General features: G+C 43.8%; 1 protein-coding gene and 2 long non-coding RNA genes across 4 annotated transcripts; 2 read left to right on the top strand and 1 right to left on the bottom strand.

Annotated features, from left to right (window-relative positions):
* Positions 1–944: 944 nt before the first annotated feature.
* Positions 945–11,475, bottom strand: SLC2A14 (solute carrier family 2 member 14). Of its 2 annotated transcripts, none has more exons than XM_040672375.2 (10): positions 10,885–11,475; positions 8,634–8,729; positions 7,004–7,164; positions 6,525–6,765; positions 6,215–6,377; positions 5,396–5,583; positions 4,930–5,034; positions 4,441–4,542; positions 3,991–4,188; positions 945–3,543 (listed from the first exon to the last, which is right to left on the bottom strand). In XM_040672375.2, exons 1-10 carry the CDS (start codon positions 10,888–10,890, stop codon positions 3,322–3,324), a joined length of 1,482 nt encoding a protein of 493 aa, XP_040528309.1. In that variant the 5' UTR covers positions 10,891–11,475; the 3' UTR covers positions 945–3,321. The 2 variants fall into 2 exon arrangements, with proteins under 2 accessions (XP_040528309.1, NP_990842.2); NM_205511.2 differs by having other exon boundaries at positions 11,350–11,475.
* Positions 11,476–12,620: 1,145 nt separating this feature from the next.
* LOC112530152 lies at positions 12,621–15,008 on the top strand. The gene is made up of 2 exons (XR_003071565.3): positions 12,621–12,825; positions 13,130–15,008. It is a non-coding gene; the product is annotated as an uncharacterized LOC112530152 (long non-coding RNA).
* A 1,324-nt stretch (positions 15,009–16,332) lies between these two features.
* On the top strand, positions 16,333–20,176 carry LOC121107507. Its single transcript, XR_005841715.2, has 2 exons — positions 16,333–17,565; positions 19,762–20,176. It is a non-coding gene; the product is annotated as an uncharacterized LOC121107507 (long non-coding RNA).
* Positions 20,177–23,481: the final 3,305 nt, after the last annotated feature.

Raw genomic sequence — 23,481 nt, 5'->3', positions numbered from 1 at the left:
TAGTAGTAAGGGAATCATTAAGCTATTAAGCATGGAAGACTTAGGGAAATAACCCTTCACACTAGAATAAAATAGCAAATCCAGGCTGCTGAGCGAGCCAGAGAAAGAGCTTGTGACATACCAGGATACAGCCCAGGTTTGTTAGGAGTACAAAACCACCTATAGCAAGTATGTCCAGCTAACAGCCTGTGGCCCCCATATGGCCTAACCTTTGCCCTACACCATCACAACAGCAGTTCTTCCTTGCCAAGCAACCAGGCCCAGTCCTGAGCATGCACTTATTACTCAGCAGCAACCAAATACCAGTGTGCAACTGGCACTATCTGGACTGAAACAAGGGCACAGGGAATGCATAGTGCAGTGCCTACTCAAATTATGGCAAATAATTTTATGCCTGTTGATACATTGACTTTAGTCAATGTTCTGTTGACTCTGAACACTGTACTCAGTACTTGTTCAGTACGCTGAACAAAAAAGCAGCCCTCCTTTATGTCGATAAAGGAAGTTTAAGACTGCTAAAAAAATTTTTTTTATATTTGCAATTCCCTTTTCAGTTGACAAATATAGCACCTTATTCATGTCTTCACATCTTTTTGGGCAATAAGCACATTTGTGAACAACCGTTTTTCAAGGGTGAAGTACAGGTGAAATAAAATTTCAAAAATCTCTAATCATCTTGAGAACTCACTAAGATCGCCACCACTGCCATCAAACCAGACATGCATTAGTTTCAGAAAAACAAGGTCAAATACTTCACTAGTTTTATGTTTTTGCTGCTCTTTACGTTTTAATAAAAAATTAAAAAGTAAGTTATTACTTATGTGTAGTAACTATATTATGTACTATATATATAGTCCAAGATGATTCTTCACTCAGTAGGTCCCAGGCAAGCCAGAAGGTTGGACACCCATGAACTATATTGTTAAGATAAAACCCATGGCAGGTATTAGACGGGTAATCTTTATTTTAAAAAGATGAAACAAATCACAATAAGCTTATAAAACCCATCGAAAATATCCACAATGCCATTACAGAATAACAAGAGACCACATGAGAAAGACCTGCACATTTTGATCCAAGCCAACACACTTCTGTAAAGCAAAGTATGGAATACACAGCTGTGGGGGAAATTTCCTAGAATAGCCAATGTCCATACAGAGGACATCTTCCTGCAAAGAAACTGGGAAAAAATATGAAAGTCAGGAGTGAGAGTAGTCTTATAATACTTCTGGGAATAAATATCTGTTAGAGAAGCCTGATGGAAAGCAGGGGAAATCTGGATGCAATAGGACTACGGTGTGCAAAGATCAAAGTACTTCGTACAACATCACAGTAAGTATTTCAGAGAGGCAAATTTTACTGATTTCTCCAACTCCTTTTCATCAGGGAAGGTTAAAATCTCATCACTAGTTATAGAAAATGCTAAAGACAACTCTAGAATTAAAGGGACATTCCTGACGACATAGCAAGTTGAAGAAAACTTGGGCTATGCATTCTACTACCAATTTTCCTGTCATTTCTCCCATTTGGGGCTCTTTTTCCTTTCACCTTTCTAACCCACTGCAAACCTTTTATAAGACATCTAGTAATTAACTCTGGTGTGAGTCTGCAGGTAGACCTGAGTTTGATTAAGACAAAAAAATGCAGGCCTAAGACAATGAGTCTACCCACTCCCCTCCACTACTTCTCCTAGTTTACAGGCCAAAACTCAGAGTACTGTAGTCAGAGGAAGCAGCAGTCCCCTGAATATCACACACTTTTCCCCCTTCCTAAACTGAATCGATTGCTTACACTTAGCTCAATAACTGTGGGTATATACACACCTAGTAGAGAGAAAGAAGGGAGAGTTACCTGCATAATGCTCCCTGTGTCTGCCATGTTGGGTCTAGCAAATCTGTAGTATTACCTCTGCACAGAACAACAAACAATGCTGGGCACTGTTTCTTCCAGAGAGGACACAGGACAAAAACATTTGGTCTACAACTAACTAGTAGACTGAATTTTTCAAGCTGCTAAACTAGGATATTCCAGTAGCTCTAGTCTCTAATTCTGCATCGCTATGTATGTACACATGCCATAGCATGACCCTTGTAGACACAAATGGTCAATTTTGCCTCCAATATTTATAAATAATTGTGAAGTAGCTTTGGAAAATAACTTTTAGCCTCATGCACCTTAAGTAACTACCTGCAACCTTCAAACTTTCTGGCCTACTAGAATACAGCAGAGAGGCCAAAAAGTCAAGAGAAAGCAAAAAAAAAAAAAGTCACTTGCTGGTTTGCAGTCAATACCCCCAATCATCTTGAACAATGCTTAAAAACTGTTACTGAAAATATAAAGTAGTAACACCCCATTGCTGCAATATCACTTTCCAAATAATACTTCAGAGCAATATTTAAAGTCAACACGCAAAAATATCCGAATGACATAGGAATTTTGGTGAACAAATATACTGCTTCTCATCAGCATTCAGTTATGTGAATTACTTTTCAAGGGGCAAAATTAACTTTAAAAGGTGATGTGCACAATTGGCTCTGTTCTACAATCCAAAACGCCCAACTTACTGTTTGGTACAGTATTCCTTCTCTACAGTTTTATTGCACCTCAAGTCTACAGCACCTTGTTAGAATAACTATTTGTCAAACATCTCCAACTTCATTATCTGTACATTTTTGTACACGATTAAAAAAATAAATATTTACAAAGTGACATACAAATAAATAAACTTAAGTAAAAGTATGTTCTGTTTGTCTATACAAAAAAAGAAAAAAATAGGCATGCAACTTGGTCCCCCTTTTCCTGAGGCTGAAGAAGTGCACACTGGAAAGGAAAAAGCAAGGAGATGGCTTTTTGGTAGGCCTGTTAAATTCCAGTGTAACACTGCACATACATGCGCACACATACACCCACACAGAGTAGACTCAAAGGGCAGGGGACTTATTTGGTGGGCAACTTTAACTCACTACAAAAATAGTATTTAAATTACATTACGGTCACTGCATAAGTATGTTAATTCCAAATAGCAATTACAGGTGGGAAAAGCAACATTACCGTATTCACCTGATGTTTGTGGCAAAGAATGAGATTATTCTTGCTAGAGTGCCAAGTACCTTCCAGTATTTAAAAATGAGATCACCCATATCAGATTTGCTTAACACTGGTAAGCCTGGCAGAATAAGGGGAACGGGGAGTATGTAGGTACAGAGAAGAAAATAGCAGCAGTTAGGGAAATAAATTGTTCCAGTTCTCATCATTTCTTTGCTCATTCCTTTAATGACTCTATGAATATGCAAGAGTCAAAGAAAGGGTGTGTCATGAATCTTAGGCAACTTCTTTGTCAGGTTCTATGCTGTTCATCTCCACCATGGGGTTCTTCTCTATAGGTGGTGAGGATGGGGAGCTTGTTTCTACTTGTTCTTCAAAGCCCCTGGAGATATCTTCAAAAGTCCTGCCCTTGGTCTCTGGCACTTTGAAGTATGTGAATATGAAGAAGATGAGCAGGAAAACAAGGAAGATAAGGAAGACATAGGGGCCACATAATTTCTGCAGTGAGAATAAAAACAGGAGGTTTTAATTTGAAAAAAATTAAAAGCCAAGTCATTTCCTTCTCTAACAGTACCCTCATTGACTTGTCCTCAACACAAAGATCTTGTTCAAAATATCACATTCCTGTGGACTTCTGAAATGATTTAGTATTGGTTCTGGTTGACCAAAATTTAGGCTTTTAAAGGGAAAGTTTAAATGTATTAAACTGGCTCTAGACTACGAGAAGTAACAAAGCAGAACGTAAGGCTAGCTACAACACTCTTAACCTTCAATAACAATCAGAATACAGAATTGGGGACCCCTGAAGGGGTTCAACCTTCTGCCCAAAGCAGAGCCAAAATTCAAAGAGATCAGACTGCTAAAAACTAAAATTCTACAGCCAGTCTGGACACCCTTGACAATGCTGCAGCTCTCTTGAAGTGTTCTGCAAAACAGAGTCCTTACCTCAGCATAGGGGAAGAGCATTCCCACTAAGAAATTAGAGGTCCAGTTAGAACAACCAGCCACCGCCATGGCTGCAGGCCGTGGGCCTTGACTGAAAAGTTCTGCCACAATGAACCAAGGGATAGGTCCAGGGCCAATCTCAAAAAGGGCCACAAAGCCAAAAGTGGCAACAATGCTGATATATCTGATCCACTTTTCCTGCAAGGAAATAAGATATAATTAACTGCAATCTGAGAAGCAAACATGGCACAGCACAATGTCCACTATCAGTTCTCTTAGCTGTACTATGAACACTATGACACAGCTCCTGCCATAAGAAAGCTGCACTTCTAGCCACAGCCCATGATCACCCTTGCCCCAGCTATAAATGCCTTGCTCTGAAATTCTGTCCTCTACAAGTAGTCTTATAGATCCCCTACTAGAGTCAGTCTGGATAAAACAACCACTCACCTTCAGAGCCAAAGCAATAGTCATAACAGCAGCACACACAGCCATGCCACCCAAACCAACTAAATGGAGGGTCCTGCGCCCTGCACGCTCTACCAGGAACAGCTGAAAACAGAAAAAAAATTGAGTGACTTTAGTAGCAAAAGGAGAAGAGGCTCCCTCAGTCAGCATGCACTGCACCTCTTCTGCATCTTCCTGTAGTCCTCAGTATCAAGTCATCAGGTTGCTCTTCAGTACAAGTATTTCTCTTCTTACTGCATTCTCTCATCTTCTACCTCCACAACACTTATTTTCATCCTTTACTTCATTTTTTCCTCTTAAAATACATTCCCTTCTCCCACAATACTTTTAATGCATTCTTTTCTTTGCTCTTGTAGGCCAACAGTTAACCACTGCTTTACCACAGCACAACTACCTGTCTTCAGTCATCTCTCAAAAGATCCCATGCAAGCAAGCTACTTCTCACAAGAAGGCCCTGTTTGTTGTACTTACTGACACAACAGTGAAGACCGTGTTTACCACACCAGCTCCAATGGTGGCATACACAGGCTGTGTGATACCAGCTCTTTCAAAAATCCCTGTAGAATAATAGAATACCTAGGAAGAGAAGCAAAAAGTTGGACATCATCACAATTTTAGAGTTTGAAAGCATGTTCCTCATCCCTTACTTAATGGCACAATCCCAAGCACTCAGCAGTATAAAAGCAATCAACAGCATAAAACAGCATAATTCCAGTCAAGTTCCATTTGCTTGATGCATATCTCTAACATCCTGCCAGGGTACGTGCAGGAGAAGTAAAGGCCAAACTGATTGCCATCTTCGCAACCTCTACACTATCACAAAGAAATATTCCCCAACAAAAGACACCTTTGAAAGACCAGTTTTCTCAATAGCAAACAACTACCTTGAAGCACAAATATACCCAGAAGCCCAGTAGACATGATAAAGGTAACTCACAGCATTGATGCCTGAGAGCTGCTGAGAGAGCTGCAGTGTGATGGAAATGATAATGGGTTGACGATAGTTTGGAGAGCGGAATAGCTCTAGTACAGTGGCTTTCTTTTCCTGAGACATTTTAGCACTCTCTTCTTTCATCTCTGAGATGTCTTGAGATACATCCTGTGTACCACGGAGCTTTTGAAGAACTGTAGGAAAGAATCCAAAAGCATAAGGTGAAACATTCCCACAACCAGTAAGTTTCCCCCAGCCCGTTCTGCTATTTGAGGGAAAACACACTGGGAAGACAGAACCATATGCAAGTTGGTGTTAGGGCCTGCTCTGTTGCAAAGACAGAGCCACTACATGCAGCTTTTGCTCATCTTTTCAGCTCACAGTTCAGAGAGCTGTGATCACCATGGAAACCAAACTCAGACACGAGACACTCTTCATGTTACTTGTGCTCCAAACCTGCATTTGATCCGTAACTCTGTTCACACACTTGCCAGACAATTCCAGGCTACTGCGGTAGAGGTAGATCCCTCCTAATTCATTGTTAAATTTGCTTCAGGTGGAGCTGATATTTGCAGCAGCTAATACTGCCGCATCCCACCAGGCCAGGTGCCACTCCTAGCTTCTTAATCCCAAAGAACTCCTGGTGGGGTTACAGGTTTCTCAACTCCTGACACTGGTACAATTTAAAACACAAGAGGGAACGTTTAGGACCCTCTGGAAATCACATCCTTGTCAGACCACGGATTCTAAAGACCTCAGCCTTCCACTCAAGCTCAGAGCAGGGAGTCATGATACAGTCCTGCCCCTTCAGAGACAAGTTCTTACCAGTTTGTGCTTTTTCTTCCTCCATCTTGTTGATCAACAGGAAACGGGGGCTCTCAGGGCAGAAAAGAAGAGCCACACACTGCAGAACTGCTGGAACAATCGTGAACCCCAGCAGCAGTGGCCAAAGTGCTTCAGTCCCCATTATCCCCTCGAGGCCAAAAATCTACAGAGAATTTGAGACAAAGTTGTTTAAATGAGAGGACAAGATACTGCTCCTGATGATGAAGGCAGATCACTTCACAAGATCTCAAGCCCACATAGCCTTCCCTCACATACCCTTTTCCTCCAAGTAGAAGTTTATCAAGCCTACCTGGGCCACCAGGATGCCTACAACTATGCCCAGCTGGTTGAGGGTTCCAAAGGCTCCACGAAGGCTGGTGGGTGAGACCTCACTGATGTACATGGGAACAAAGCCAGTGCACAGACCACAGAAAAGGCCAATAATGAAGCGCCCAATTATCAGCATCTCCACTGCCTTTGCAATCTTGGATAAGGCCATGAGAGCACCCCCAGCAAAAGCCAAGACATTCACCAACAGCATGGAGTTTCTCCTGCCAAGACAGAAATACCAAGGCTGAGCTTTAACTGGTAATAGAGCAAAAAAAAAAAAACATGGGGAGAAAGATAAAGCTATCCATGACTCACATCAGGAGCAAGAACAGAACAGTATTTCCTGTTCAGCATCTGCCTTGGCCTGCAACGGTTTTCCCACCTCTGCCCTCTTTCTCCCAAAAATTCTAGTGCAGAGCATAAATTCACTAATAACTTGTATTTGTCTTCCTAACTTACCTGCCAAATCGATTGACGAAAAGGCTGACTGAGAAGGAGCCAATCATACCTCCTACTGAGAAGATTGCCACAGAAAGGGACCATAGTGAGGTAAGAAGCTCTGGGGAGATAGTCTCCCCACTCCTCTGAGATAAAGTCCTGTTGTAGAAGGCCTGGATGATCTGCAAGATAAACGAGGTAGGTAAGGAAGGTTTCCAATCCCATGGGAGAGGAATTTGGGGGGAAAAATAAAGGGGGGGGGGATGGTCTTTCTATTTTCAAGGAGTCATGCAGCAAAAATAGGTATTAAAAATTCAGTAGGAAGCAGCAAGTTATACAAGGGAAAGATCAGGGTGATGAAAGAGGAATAAAAATTCACTGACGTTCAGAGACTGGTAGTAGAACAAGAAATGGATTGCTTCACAGAGCTGTGATAATTAAGGACAGTGGGCTTATCTTCTGAATGTTTTCAGATGATCAGAGTCACTGCTGGTGTTTCAGGCATGAGACGGGAGTGAAATAGAATAAGAAAAACAAACAGAATGGAGAAGAACATTTCTGGTAACACTAGAAATCTAGCAACAGAGAAGGGCTCTCCGCAATGAAAATAGTTCAAGAAACGCATGAAGTTCCACCGAGTTAAGTCTGAAAGCAAAAGTATTATGCAAAACAATCCTTCACTGTTCCTTGGGACAAGATGAGATGAGACATAACAGGGCTGTGTTTTGACCTGAGGTATCCTCTTTGATAATGAAGGGAGCACTGCAAAGACTGAAGGGGATGTGGCCTCAGAATGCCAACCACCAGCAGATGGCAGCAGGACATTAGCTAGGAAGGGCCCTCCCCCCTTCCCCCCCCCCCCCCCCCCCCCCCCCCCCCCCCCCCCCCCCCCCCCCCCCCCCTCCCCCTGCATGTGATGCATCTATTCCTGGAGGTAGGGTGGATGTGGTATTGGTGACTCAGTTCCTGAGAGAGAACCACCATTAGTTACAAGGAAATCGCATTTTGCATTTTCTTCATCTTTTCTTCTTCTTTTTTTCTGATGGTATAAGCATAATTTGGTCTTTTACAAACACTGAATTGACACTTATCACAAACAAACGAATAAGTCAGAAATATAGGGCCCTGAGAGAAACTAAAGCAACTGTAATCCCTACCCAACCCTCTCAGTTTACCTCCCTGCACTGCTCTCTACGTGCCCCTTCTCTGCCCCAGCTGGTTCATTCTGACTCAGAATATCCTGCCTCATCTCCTGACCTGGTGCAACAGGCCAGAAGCCTTACTCAATTTGCAGAAGTGCAGAGTAGCACATGGCAGAAATTAAAACACAATAACTGAATTGTTTCCTCTCCTCTTGTGCTCTAAAGGGGAGCTCCCAAGTCTACTAAGAAACAAACTGACAATCCCTGAAGTAGGTGACATTCCAGGAAGTGGCAGATGGACCCCTTTCTTTCAGCAAAACTCTGCACTCCAAATTAAAACAATCATTCTCTGATCTCTCTCCTCCCCAGTAACTTTCCTATCCTTTGAATGTCTTTTCCTTCAATTCAAACACCACAACCTACTAACCTGATAGCTCCTCTCCTTCCCATGTTCTTTTTTTCCTCCTCAACACATACATACACACTCCCCAACTCATTCTTCCTCTCACCTTCTCAGGAGCATTAATGACACCAGTGTTGTACCCAAACTGGAGAGATCCAATGGCAGCAACAGAAACAGCATAGATAAGGGATGCAGTGATTTTCTGAATAAAAAAAGAGAACGCAATTGTTTGGTTAATTGGTAGTTCACACCTTCTATATAACTTGAGTTTCTCTTCAGCATAAATAGAAGACACAGCTGGACCAACTGCAATGAAGAGCCAAAAGGTAAACAAATGTGCTTTTATCCAGTGAGGGTAGGTACCAGAGTCTGGAAACAGGTGCAACTGAACAGTAACAGTTTGTGATTAGAAGGAGAGTCTGTCAGGTCCTAGATCTATACATCATGACATTTGACTATTTTCAGCTTGTTCGTAATGAACACACCAGCTCCATCAGCAGCTGTTATTTTAGGTTGATCTGCTTTATAGAAAAGCTTTGCTGATCTCTGACATGACATGAAACAAAGGTCGAATTCTTCCTCCTGCCAACTGACAAAGTCCAATAAATAGGTTCTCAAATCTACAGAAGAGCTACACTGGCAGTCACTTCTAACAGTTAAAACTTGCACTCTTCAGCAGTAGATCTGCTTTTCCCAGGCTAGAATTTCCCAACCCTGCCCCCAAAGCACCTGGCACATCAGCCTCCCTCACAGAAAAAGCTGTGCTGCCAGCATTCCTCATTTATTTTTCTTGCCACTGAGTCAATAGTGAATATTCAAAACAAAGCACAGCTCCTGGAATTTGAGTACATGCGAATCTTTTTTTTTTTTTTTAATTTAATAACTACTCAACACTCAAAGCCATAGAGGAAGCAGTTCCAACCTGCAAAAGTCCCAAAGAATAAGAGACTTTTCTCTGACAGTTAAGTATCTGAGATTTTCCAGGTTTGTGGGTTTTTTTTTTGTTTGTTTGTTTGTTTTGAGTTTGCAAAGCTTAAACCAGCTGATAAGGGGCAGGAGGGAGCAAGTGACTCTGGAATTGGAACTTACATAGCCAGTGCCTGAGGGGCACTATTTGGAAATACCATGTTTCTGATGCAGGAGCAACTGAAAGCTTTCAAGAAGTACAAGGCTTTCCAATTATTCTCTTAAGACTGGCAGGGGAGGATGAAATACTCCATGGGGCCTGCTGTCACAGCCCCTCTAGTCTCGCATTTTCCAACTGGCTCCAGAAAGCTATCAGTATTCATGCTACCTGTACCAGACTTACAGGTGTGTAAGTGCCAGTATACCCCCGCAAAGCTACCAGTTAGGCCTCAATAAAGTAAATTAATACATGTTTTCCCTTAGCTACATCTTTTAAATATCTTGTGTTAAGGTCTCTTCCTGCTAAGGTTAATGCTGGAGGAAAGAGATATATATTCCCATACTCATGCATTGAGCAGATGATTCTCATGCTATGTTTCACAGCTGAACATACTCCAAAAAAGGTAAGCCTTCTATCTGCCATCCTGTGACTTTTTTGGTGCAAGAAATTCTGGCACAGAACCGATCTTCCGAAGCACCTAGATGCCAATTAAGACATCTAAGCCCTTTCAAGACTCCAGGCCTTATCCCCCTAAGCAGGTATATCAAAACTGAGAACAAAGTTCAGCTGTCCACAGTCCCAACACAATAACCAACACAAGAGCATCCTTCCATAGAAGGATCATAGATCATTTGTTACTGCTAGCAGAACAGTTTCCAAAACAGAGAAACTCAGAAATAGCACAGTGGCACCCACCCTATTTAAAGGCCTATGGTTGAGGTCTATACAGTGGTAAGATGCTCAAATAACACTCCTCCCTCCACTAGCACTGAGCACTAGCAGCATCAGGATTCAGAAGCAGCACTTGTGAAGCATCTAGCTAGCAACAGCTCCCCTCTCCTTTACCAACAGCATAACTTTAAATCCAACTTGAGATGCCTCTGACACACTCCAAGTAACTTTTGTCAGTTCTCTCTCCTTTTATCTCAGCTTCTCACACTCCCCTCATCTCCCATTAAGATAGGGGTGAGGGCACAAGGGTCCTTGACACTGCCCTTCCCGCTGAGTAGAAATCCCTTGGAATCCTGCTCCAGGACAGCTGCTCCTCTCCCTGGATACGCCTAGACACACCAGAGCTCCACGGGTGTACAGGTCACTCGTGGCCGAGAATCGACAAAGGCTCTGCCCCCTGCTCTCTGTAGAGCCAAACCCTTTCCCTTTTCTTCTGGAAATCGAGGGATAGTTTTAAAATAATCCGCAACGCCACCAACAAAACGCCTGTTTGAACAACCTTCATTTTAGTATCACGAATCCGCTGCCATTAACTCTGGGACAGATGACCACTACCCAGCCAACGGAAGACACGCCGTGATCGAAGCGAATTAAATATGGATGGCATCACGCGGACAACCGGTCACACGCACCAAAACAGATCAACCCAACGGCCTGCACCAAACCCTCCCAGATAAGCACCCCGTCCTTCCACGATAGACAAGAGCTCTCGCCGAGCCGCCAGCCGAGAACCGCGGCCTGCCAGCCCCACCACTGTATCTCCCCTCGCTCACAACCCGATGGCGGCAGGCGGCGCTGCGGCGATGAACCACGACCCGCCGCCAGCCGCGACCAGATCCCATCACACCCGCCGAGAGCCCCCAGCACTCCGGGGAATCGAGCTGCCCGGCACATGCGGGCAACGGCCCCAGTTCTGCATCAGCTCCACATCAGCTCCGACGAGGAGACCGCCCGCAAGCCTTACCTTCTTGTCAGCCATCTCCTGCGGCGAACTGCTCCAGCACCGACACCCAGCCTAACGGAACCCGAACGGTACGGTACTCCGCCCACGCGCACGCACCGCCGCAACGTCTGCGTAAGAACGCACCCTATAGCTCCCCCCGCATCTGCGTTTTTATAGGCTCTGTTCTGGGTTGGGCACAGAGGAGGAGCCGTGGGAGGAGTGGCCGGGGCGGTGGCGGGCGGTCCAGCTCCTCGGTTCCCCCAACGCCAAAGTGGTTGGGGGTGTGCAGCCCATGGCGGATGCTGCTCGGCTGCAGGAATAACTGTGAGGGTGCGGGGCAGCTCCTGCAGTTCACTGCAGGTTTGATGCTGTGCAAGTATCAGCTAATGGTAGCACACACCAGCGGATTGCGTGGAGAACGTTGTTTTGAAGCTGCCGTTAAAAATGCTTGGGCACAGTAACAAGCACACACGGGCAAAAGAAGCTACACTGGGTTCTGGTTCCTAACTCGTACTTTGTGGAGGAGACTTATGGATGCTTGGATGTGGTTTTTGTTTGTTACTTGTTTTGTTCATAGATATATATATTAAAAAACAACAACAAAAAAACAAAACAAAACAAACAAACAAACAAATCCACTAAGCGTTGGGGATAAAGCCTGGAGTGTGTCTGTGCAGCTGCACTTAGTCCTATACTAGCACTCTTTCCAATCAAACTGGCTCCTGTATTGTAAATCCATTTGCAGCCCATCCTTCGAGTAAAAAAAAAAATCAATCAATCAAATAAATAAATAAATAAAAATGCCATGTTTCTACCAGGAGAGCAATGAAGAGCTGTACTTTCAAATCCAGACAAAAATATCGTCAAACAACACACGTCTTCACTGAATTCATAATCTTGCAAACATTCTGAGAATGGTAACAGCTCAGACATGGGGCGGGGGTGAGGTTGCAGTCTGAGGAAGCTGTCATAATGTCATTTCCTTGCAATGGCAACGAAAATAATCTGGGGTGTGCTCATCACTTTTGTTATCAGATTCTGAGGAATCTGAGGGACATTTTAATTTCGTCACTATTGTTTCCTGATCACAGATGGGTGCATAACTGAAAATTTATAGTTCAAATAGGGTAACAATTTCTCTCACTCCTTTCACGAGCCTTTTTGTCTTGTTAAAATAATGTCGCCATCCGGGGGGGGGGGGGGGGGGGGGGGGGGAAATACTGTTGTGTAAAAGGAAGTCTGCAAATTCCTCTTTCTTAGGTTACATGATAACAGCTCCTCTGCACTCCCACAGAGAGGCACGGAGAGACAAAGACGGGAGGGGATATACGATAAAGCCCTGCCCAGATCCTCCTCGGCCCATCACCGGAGCCATCAGCACATCAAAGTCTCATCTCCACATGCCCAGAGGGGCAGAATGGCAGATGGGAAAGGAATTGGGGGCTCAGAAGAAATATCACCTGACTGGGCCCCTCCCGGGGCTGCCCCATTGTCCAGGTGTGAAACCCAACGCCCCGAGCGATTTCGGAGCACCTTTCGGGCCGGGATGAGGGCGCGGGGATGTGTGCTGCGGCACGGGACACACGTTCCACGGGGCTTACAATTAGGGGAAGTATCAGAAGTGGAAGAAGAGAATAGTCCAGGTCATCTGGGAAGGAACAAGTGTGGGAAAGTGGAGAAATAAGGGAAAATAAGGTCTTGTCCCACCTAAACCTCTGGCTGACTAGTGCCTTTCTCTATGCATCTCCAGCACAGTCTGTCCTAACTTGCCATTAAATTTCATTTCTAACTCTTTTCCTAGGTGACGAACACCCCATTTTTGGTGTGTGCATGGGAGCCTGAGTACCGGCCACTGCAGAAGGACTATGGATCAGAGGGGCCCACGTGCCCGTGGTGAAATGAGCGCAGGTGTGCAGGAAGCTGTAAGGCAGCGAGTGTAAAGGAGGAGCTGCTTCTTGGAAGGATCAGGGGAGTCTCAGACGGCTGCCTGAGAGGCCATCTGTGCCAGCAACTGGAGTATGGCTGCAGGCTTCAGGTCTCAAATCATCAGGTGCCAGCAAAAGGGGAGTCTGTGATTCAGGCATGGGTTGAGTATCTGTATTTGTATATGTATGTAGGTTGCTCCAAAAGTAATGCCCCCTATTTCTTTCCATGGAAACTCCCAACAGATACAAAGGGCACAATAACACTATTGGATAGAGCAAATTCTCAGCTACAAAACTGTTTTTCAACGTAGTCACCACCATTAGCTATGCATTTTCACCTGTGATGAACAAGAGCCTTCATGCTGTGCTTGTAAAAATCTGTACCAGTGGAGGTGATCCACTGTCACCACTGTTGAAATGTACCACCCACTGCGCTCACATCCACTGTTTAGTTTCCATAAATACTCAACAAGGGTTGATGAATGTCAACAGGTGCATTTTTTTCCTCATAGAGGAATTCAGCTCCTTCACATACACTTCCATGTCAGACACCGTGTTGTCAGACTGACCTCCTGCTGCTATCTGTCACATGGCAACAAAATGTAAAGGAATCTTGGCAGGAAGGTTCAACCTACTGCCATACCATCAACATCCACCTCTGACATCATGGGCCAACATAATAAAATAGGAGGCATTAATTTCAGAGCAGCCCTCACATTTCCCACTAGTAGACATCCATGCTACTCAGTTTCAGGGGGGAAAGGTGGTTGTTGGGTTAGGGTGCTGTTTGTGCTCATGTAAATGCTCTGTGTCTGTGTGGTGGTCACATATATAGGTATTTATGTGGTAAATATATCTCTTCATGTACATGTCACTACTGGAAATGCAGGCCTGGTTACATTTGGGATCGAGGAGCTACGGAGCTTTGCTACTACCAGGCTGCCAGATCTAGCCCTAGCTCCCAAGCACTGACTAATCTTGGCTCACATTTATTTTTCTTGTCCCTAGATTATTTTCCACTTAAGTGCAAGCATAGCAAACTCCACCTTGAATCTGATTACATAAATGTCTCAGTCTCTGGCATTAGCTCTGAATATATTCAATTACTGGTTAATCTGTGAAGTTGCTATATTTGAAGAGAGTCTAAGCATTTCCAAATTTCAGAGGAAATCTCTGGGCAGAAAAAAAAATCTGTTCAAATTGCATCACTCCTACTTTCTTCTTGGACCATATGACTCAGCTGCAAGTACTGGGAAATCCATATTTCAAGATTACATTAATCTAATCATGAAGTTTGATTAAATTAAATACATGGTTAGCTTCTAGTCCAACTTATAAGCAATACAAGTTTAACTGAAAATTACGTCTCTGATACAAGATGCAAAACAAACTGAGTGACAGATTCTTATCTTTCTAGAGTTGATGGAGAGAAGGGCAGTAAAAAACAGACAGAAGCTGTAAGTCCATCACTGAGAACCAAATTTCCCTAAAAAATGCTGAAACCCTCCCATTTCTGTTTGTTTTCCTCCAGTTATTCTGCTGGTACTGAAATACTTAGTTTTGAAGTTTGCATCACAATCTGTTCCTCTTAAATATCACTTTTGTTTCTGTCCTAGGACACACATCTACTTCCCACATTGTTTTTATGAAGATCATTCTTACAAAGATCATCCTTTGAGTAGCTATGGGGGAAGTATCTTAATGCTTCCTTAGCAGAGATAACTGATACTGCACCAACTAAAACTATCCATTTAATATGATTGGGTTGGGTTTTTGTTTCTTTGGTTTTTTATGTGTGTGTGTTGTTGTTTTATGTATGTGAATATAATCATAGAATAGAATCATCAAGATTGGAAAAGACCTCCAAGATCGTCTATTCCAACTATCCATCTACCACCAATATTTCCCCACTAAACCATGTGCCTTAGTACAACATCTAAACGTTTCTTGAACAACTCCAGGGATGGTGACTCAACCACCTCCCTGGGCAGCCTGTTCCAGCACCTGACCACTCTTTCAGAGAATAAATTATTCCTAATATCCAACCTGAACTTCCCTGGCACAACTTGAAGCCATTCCCTCTAGTCCTATCGCTAGTTAAGCTGGAGAAGAGACTGATCCCACACCTCACCACAACCTGCTTTCAGGTAGCTGTAGAGAGCAAGTGTATTAATTGCATGAAGATGGAGGCCAGCTGCAGATTACCAGTTGCCAGCCAGCCAGATTTTCAAGGAAAGGGCCAGGCAGAACTTCATGCTGACTGCCCCACAGTAGGATACACCAGTATCCTAGCCATAGAGCAATGTGAACTGGGAAAGACTCACTGTATACTTAAGAAGCTTCATTTATTTTAGCTTTGGATCTCTCACATAACTAAAATGGTGCATGCCAAATAATGTTTCATTTCCAAGTAACCTACATTTTCCAACTGTTTTTATCAGAGAATTCTTATTCAGCATTAAGAAAGAACTCCAACAAGAAGCAAACCTGTTCATATTTTATCACAAGCGTTAGAGCTGGAAAACAGTCCAGCCAGAAGCACCTTGCTTTGGTTTTTGAACATAGCAGTGGAGCTCCAACATGCACGATTTCTCCGGCGAACACACTTCATATAAGGTCTTGGCTCAGAAAGTACAATGAAAAGACGTAGGAAGCTGAGTGCTAAAAAATATTTTTTATATTATCCGTGCCTTCACAACTTTCTGGGAAAAGGAACTGATCAGCAGGAACTGATCAACTCAGCATCATTACACTTGCTGTCCAAGCAAGCTTCTGGCAAAATAAATTCCACCTTAGCCTAGCTACTTTGTCATATCTACTCAGTATTCAGTCAGCTGGGAATGTTCCACGAAGTTCTTTCCAGCCTCTTTTTCTCCTTAAGTTACTTACCACCCCTCTTTGTTCTGCATTCAAATTCCAAAGGACTGGGGTGAATCCTTTCTCATGTTTCTTTCTGTTTTGCCCGGAGAACAAATTCTTCAGAGATAAGAAGAGAATGAACAAGGAGAATTATTATGCAGCGTTTGCCTTGAGAGATGATTTTGCGCTTTTCTGTTGTGTTTCTAACAAAAGCGTATTCAGAACAAAGTAGAGAGAACAAGAGCCAGCAGGGGCCAGATGCATCCCCCACTAACCGTGAGTAACTTTCATTGTTGAGAAGAGCTGAGAAAGAGTGGGAGAAAGAAGGAAAGATAAAAGAGAGAAACAAGATGATGGGTGAGGAATAGGTTGGTCTGTAGACAGCAGAATGTTAAAAGAGTGAGAAGAGAGATAGAAGACAAAACCAAACTAAAACAAAACAAGAAATGAAAATGCATAGTAAGGTGAAAAAGAGAGAATTAAACAGATTAGAGGAACAAAGCAGAGAAATAAAAGAGAAAATAAAGGAAAAGGCAACAGGAGACTATGAGAGAAAAAGGGTAACAGGTGAGTTGATAGAAAAGGCAAGCACAAGCCGACAGAAGTACAGAAAGAAACTGTGGAATCACCAATGAGGAGAGCATAGGCATAGCACTCTCATTAATCCAAAGTCTTCTTTAACGTCTGCCTTTTTCCATGGTGAAATATATCTGAGGCTTTTTAAAACTTACCTAATTAACCTAGTCTGTTAATCAAATCATTACAGTCAAAAGCTTCTAATATTTTAACGATCACCTCCAAAGGGGAAGTAACTTTTTCGAGGGAAAAACAAACAAACAAACAAAAAACTGCAGGAACCAACATGCAGGAGAGTAAACCATGAGCAATAGCATCATGGTGAGAGCTGTTTCCTGCACCCAGCTCTGCACTATGAGAGAGATGTGACAACAGTCAGAGTCTTTTGAGGTTCCCTTGTTCCACTACCCATAGCACTTCAGGCCTCATCCACTTCTTTTGCTCTAAGCCACCTACCTATTCATTTTCTGATTGAAGTTGCAAAGACAACCAGGCTTTCCACCGTAGACAGAAGCCACATATTTCTATATGTGTTGTTGTTGTTGTTGATGGTGGGGTTTTTTTTGTTTTGTTTTGGGTTGGGTTTTTTTTGTTTGTTTGTTTTCGGTACTGTCTTTTTATCAGTCTTTAATATTGGTCTATATCTAAGAATAGTAATAATAAAGGTATATGCATGAGACTCATGGAGAATGCTGTACAAATGTTTTCATAACAAACAGTCCTTTTTATGATCCTTCTCCATTTTTGCCTCCTTTTTTCTGGTGTCTGCAGGCAACAGGTGAGCTGTCTGAAATTGCTCAGAAGCTTCTCAGGACTGAGGTGCGGCAGGGGTTGTGGAGGTAGAAGGCACTGGCAGAGCTGTGCTGGCAGCTCAGGGGTAAGTTGCCAGGAGGCTGCAGCGCAGAAGAAAAAGGCTTTGGCCAAAATATTTGCGGCAAGGTTTTTAACAGTCATTGGATCTTACTAGAGTTTTCTCTACCCTGAGCAAGAAACTGAATTCGAGAAGCAGTGGCTATTTAAATTCAATTTAAAAACATAATCATAAATGGAGAAAAAAATGTTCAGACTAGTAAAATTAAAAAGATATTTTCCTAGCGAAGTCCTGACCAGCATAATAGCAATAGGAAAACATACTAGGTTCAGTAGAGTGGTTGGGTTGGGGATCAATTCATAAAGAGACCAGAAGAAGAACAGAAGGGTGACAGATGAGGCAGTTCAGTTGAGTCTTCTGCTGAGACCATTCCCTTCTTTTCTTGAGGACTGAACAGCAGCATGAGTGTTTTTCTTTTTTTAATTAGTCTTCTCTAAAATAATCTTTATTTCATATTCTTGCGAAAACAATATATTCAGAAGGGGGGGTGGAAGGGGGAGTATTTCTTAACGGGAAACAGTTTTTCTCTGGAAGATATAAAAAGAAAACCTCTCAAGTACAATCAGGGCACTGAACAAGCCCAAAAGAGAGATGACAGAATGTTTGATGTACTCTTTCTGCTTAAAGAGATGCAACGCTGCAATAACACAGATACTATCCAGAAAGCATTTGCTTTTTCATAGCATTTTATGCCTAGCCTAGCCAATCCAGAAGTGCAGTAGGTGCCAGGGCATGCTGTCTGCTGGCACATAGAGCCAGTCTTGGTCCGCACACCATGGCATGGGGTAGAGACATTTCAGCAGTGTAAGCCACTTTATCTCTTGTCCCCATTTAGGCATACTTTTCACACCCCAACATTAGCAACAGAAAGCTATGCACACAGCCAGTACATACACAGGCAGTATGCAGAGGCAAACCCACCCACTATGCACACACACTCCCCAGCAATTACATGTATTAGACAAATACGTATATTAACACAGCAGCTCAGACACAAACACACTCACATATAACGAGGCCCAAGCAGAGCTGCAGATTCACAAATACCACTGCTGGAGACATTTCTCATCATGCCATATATTCTGCTCCCTAGTACATGGCCTGAATCACATTGTATTTCCCAGCAGCTCCATACAGGGTTGTAGCCTGGGGGGGAGAGAGCAGGGACTGTGAAAACTGGCTTAGTAAGACCATGTGTAATTACCGTAGCAAGATTCACAAATAAATAAAGGAAATAAAGCCTCTGGGTAACCACTCTGCTCTGCTCTGCAGCCTTGTTCACCTCACTGCTGCAATTTAAAATTAGCTGCTGTTGAACTGGCAGAGTTCAACTCAGAGAAGACGGGATTTGAGACATGCTCTCTTCTTTTACTGGGTATGTCACACAGTGGCTAAGCCAGCACAGGGAGATGCTCTGACTTGCCCTGTGGCAGTGCTACCCCTTCCCCAACACCATACAGCATACTGTATTTCTGCTCAGTAGCAATGAGTAGAAGCAGCTGTCTATGTATTGTTACAAGCAGGATGGAAAAGGAGGTGATGTGAAGAGTACTCTAAAGTGCAACACATTGCTCCTCTCCATGCACAGTGGACCAGAAAGAATGAGGGTAAACCATGACTAGGAAGAGCCACCTTAGATCACCAGTCTAGCTCCACATTGTTAGCCATCAGAGAGAGGGTAGAAAGCATCATGGCATATAGTCTTTTCTTCCCACCCCAGCAATTCTGCCCTCCCATCCTGGACACCAGCAACCTTGGGGTTGGCATCTCCCTTACATCGACTGCTTATGCTTCATTTGCCTTCCTTTTTGTTGCAAAACTCAGGCCATCAGCACAGCTGCTGGGCTTGCCCCTGCCCCACACATTTGGAGGAAGGCCTCCCTCCAGAGATAGCCTGTTTTCCTAAGGGCTTGTGTTGTCACTCTTGGAAGATAGTCAGTGACATTTCTGGGCAGATGCACAATTGCACCATGCCACAATGCCACAAAAGCAGGACAGTGATGGGGAGCACACCCAAGCCTGCTCCTCAGTGTGTGCACAGGGCTGGCTATAGCAGCTTGGGATGAACAGGATGCAACCCCTGCAGGAGGGCTATGTGGGCTCCCAGTGGGTTACACCCACCTTCCTCACCATCCAGTAATCCTGCCCTTTATTTTGTCCTGCTTATGCAAACCAATCTGCTTTTTCTATTGCTTCCTCTAGATGCTCCTCACACTGGATGATTTGTGTACTCTGCCTGCCACTATTCACTTCCACTCCTACACATACATGTATCTGCTTGCCTGTGGCCCCCCTCATCTTTTTGAAAAGTAGCATGATTACTTTCATCTACCTGGCTGTGTGAGGGTGCTGAGTACAAAACTGCTTGGGTGGTGGGGGATTCTCAGAGGTCTACATCACTTGTACTTTTCTTTATAAAACGTTCTGAGTTCTGACACAGATATGTGATATTGTGCTACTGCCTGCCTGTACAAATACTAGTGTCTGAGATTACCAGTGCATTAATTCATAAAATTGAAATGTGCATGCGTCTATTCTTTTACACCCATGAATATATATATATATGCACTCATGCTTTTACATCTGAGAATACATTAAAACATCTAAACTATCTGTACACATGCTTCTATGTTGTGCTCACAGAACCTTAACCTGATGGGGGATTTCAATCATCCAGATATCTGCTGGGAAAACAACACAGTGAGCTGCAAGCAATTCAGGAGACTCCTGGAGTCCATTGATGATAGCTTTCTAGTTCAGGTATTGGTCAGACCAACCAGAGGTGAAGTGTTGCTGGGCCTGGTGCTCACCAACATGAGAAAATTGTTAAAGAGGTAGCCTCAACTGCAGCTACCATGCCCTGGTTGCATTCATGATCTTGAGAAATGTGGACCTGGAAAAGAGTGGAGCCAGGACCCTGAACTTTGGGGGAGCAAACTTGAGGCTGCTTAAGGAATTGTTGGATGAGATCTCCTGGGAAGCTTTCCTTAGAGACAAAAGAGTGAAGCAAAGCTGGTGACTCTTTAAAGATGCCTTTCTGAGAGCACAAGAACTCTCTGTCCCCCAATACAGGATAAACAGGCAGAAGAGGCAGTAAACTATGGTTCAGCAAGGACCTGCTTGTCAAATTGAGAGAAAAGAAGGGCATATACAGGCAGTGGAAACAAGGATGTGTCGTTTAGGAAAAATAAAGGGATACTGTCCAGACATGCAGAGATGAGATTAGGAAAGCCAAGGCACAGATGCAACTGAACCTGGTGAGGGATGTTAATAACAGCAAGTAGAGGTTCTACAGGTACATTGGTCAGAAGAGACAGGCCAAAGAGAACATACCTCCTCTGATAAATGAGAAAGCATAACTGGCTACAAAAGATAGGGAGAAAGCTGAGGTACTCATAGTAGCTCATTGGAGTTCTTTGCCTCATTCTTCACTGGCAGCCAGGATTCTTATATTTCTCACATCCCTGAACCCCACATCCCTGAAACTCTAGGTGGGAACTGGGGGAGCAAATTGCCTCCCACTATAAGGGTAGCGGAAGTCCAAGATTGCTTCAAGAGACTGAATGTGTACAAGTCTATGGGACTGGACAACATGCATCCCAGGATTTTAATGAAGCTGCCTATTGTGGTTGCTGAGCTGCTCTTCATTATATTTCTGAAAAGTCATGGCTGTCAGGCAAAGTCCTCGGTGACTCTCGTTTATAAGAAAGAGAGGAAGGAGCATCTGGGAAATTACAGGCCTGTGAGCCTCACATTTGTGCCTGGAGAGATCATGGAATGGATCCTCCTGGAAAACATGTTAACGCATAGGAGGGATAAGCAGGTGATTTGAGAAAACTAGCAGCTTCACCAAGGGAAGGTCATCCCTGACCAATCTAGTGGCCTTCTATGATGGAGTGATGACACTGGTGGACAAAAGGAAGGTAACTCATGTCATCTACTTGTACCTCTGCAATTCTCTTGACATGGTCCCCCACCACATCCTTATCTCTAAATTGGATATGTATAGATTTGAAGGCTGGTGGATAAGGAATTGGTTGGAAGGCCACAGTCAATGTGGTGAATGGCTCTATATCGAGGTAGAAACTGGTGATGAGGGGTGTTCTCCAAGGGTCTGTCTTGGGACCAGTACTCTTTAACATCTTTATCAATGACATACATGATGGGATCTAGTGCACCCTCGGAAAGTTGCTGAGGTACACTTGATCCCATTCTTTCTCATTTCTTAGGAAGCAGTTCATACCAAGAAAGAATACGGCAGGTAAGAACGCCAGAAGGTCTCCATGAATCAACAAGGAGCTCCTGGACTCACTTAGGCGCAAAAAGAAAGTCTATAGGGAGTGGAAGCAGGAACAGATTACCTGGGAGAACTACAAAGATGTTGTCTGAGCCGTCAGGGATCAGGTTAGGCTAAACCCAGATAGAGTTAAATCTAACCAGGAACATAAAGGGGAACAAGGAAAAATTCTACAGGTATATCAGTGATAAAAGGAAGGTCAGGGAAGATGTGGAACCTCTCCAGAAGGAAACTGGAGCCCTGGTCATGAGGGATATGGAGAAAGCTGAGGTACTCAATGACTTATTTGCCTCAGTCTTCACTGGCTAGGGCTCTAGCCACACCACTCAAGCTGCAGAAAGCAAAGATAAGAATGGGGAGAAGGAAGATCTGCCCATTGTAAGTGAATATCAGGTTTAAGACCATCTAAAGAATCTGAAGGTGTGCAAGTCCATAGCATGTGACAAGATCCATCCACAGATTCTGAGGGAACTGGTGGATGAAGTTACCAAACCACTACCCATCATGTTTGAAAGGTCATGGCAATCTGGTGAAGTTCCTGGAAAAGGGGAAACATAACCCCCATTTTCAAGAAGGGAGAAAGGGAAGACCTGGGGAACTACAAGCCAGTCAGTCTCACCTCTGTGCCTGGCAAGATCATGGAGCAGATCCTCCTAAAGACCCTACTAAGGCATATGGAAAATAGAAATGATGTGATTGGTGGTAACCAACGTGTCTTTAACAAAGGCAAGTCATTCCTGACAAACTTGGTGGCCTTTTATGATGGAGTACAGCATCAGTGGATAAAGGAAGAGCAACTGATGTCATCTACCTGGACTTGTGCAAAGCACTGTCCTGCGTGACGTTCTGATTGCTAAATTGGAGAAAAATGGATATGATGGATGGACCACTTGCTGGATAAGGAACTGGCTGGATGGCCACACTCAGAGAGTTGTGGTCAATGGCTCAATGTCCAAGTGGAGACCAGTAATGAGTGGTGTCCCGCGAGGATCAGTGCTGGGATTGATGCTATTTAACATCTTTGTAGACAACATGGACAGTGGATTTGAGTGCACCATCAGCAAGTTTTCAAATGACACCAAGCTGAGTGGTGCAGTTGGCACACTAGAGGGAAGGGATGCCATCCAGAGGCACCTGGACAAGCTTGAGAGGTGTGCCCATGTCAAGCTCATGAAGTTCAACGAGGTCAAGTGCTCAACATGAGCTGGCAACATATGCTTGCAGCCCAGATGGCCAATCATATCCTGGATTGCATCAAGACAGTTGTGGCCAACAGGCCAAGGGAGGTGGTTCTGCCCCTCTACTCTGCTCTCACGAGACCTCGCCTGGAGTACTGTGTCCACTTCTGGGGCCCCCAACACAAGAAGGACATTGAGTTGTTGGAACAAGTCCAGAGGAGGGCCACAAAGATAATCAGAGCTCTGGAGCACCTCCACAACAAGAATGGGCTGAGAGAGTTGGAGATCTTCAACTTGGAGAAGAAAAGGCTCCAGGGAACCTTACAGTAGTCTTTCAGTACATGAAAGGAGCCTACAGGAAAGCTGGGGATGGACTTTTTAAGGAAGGCTATGTAGTGACTGGAGGAGGGGAGTTAGCTTTAAACTGTAAAAGGGGTAGATTTAGAC

Source organism: Gallus gallus, chromosome 1, assembly GCF_016699485.2.
Source record: "Gallus gallus isolate bGalGal1 chromosome 1, bGalGal1.mat.broiler.GRCg7b, whole genome shotgun sequence".
Lineage (NCBI taxonomy): Eukaryota > Metazoa > Chordata > Aves > Galliformes > Phasianidae > Gallus > Gallus gallus.
Note: the sequence above shows the minus strand (reverse complement) of the source record. Positions and strands in the feature narration are given on the sequence as shown.

What these genes read in the sequence shown, in the direction of transcription:
- SLC2A14 (NM_205511.2), bottom strand. An exon ending in TAGGCATCCTGGTGGCCCAG is followed by an intron (nt 6,378 to 6,524) that starts GTAGGCTTGATA and finishes AATTCTCTGTAG; the next exon opens with ATTTTTGGCCTCGAGGGGAT. An exon ending in GGAAGAAAAAGCACAAACTG is followed by an intron (nt 5,584 to 6,214) that starts GTAAGAACTTGT and finishes TCTTTCCTACAG; the next exon opens with TTCTTCAAAAGCTCCGTGGT.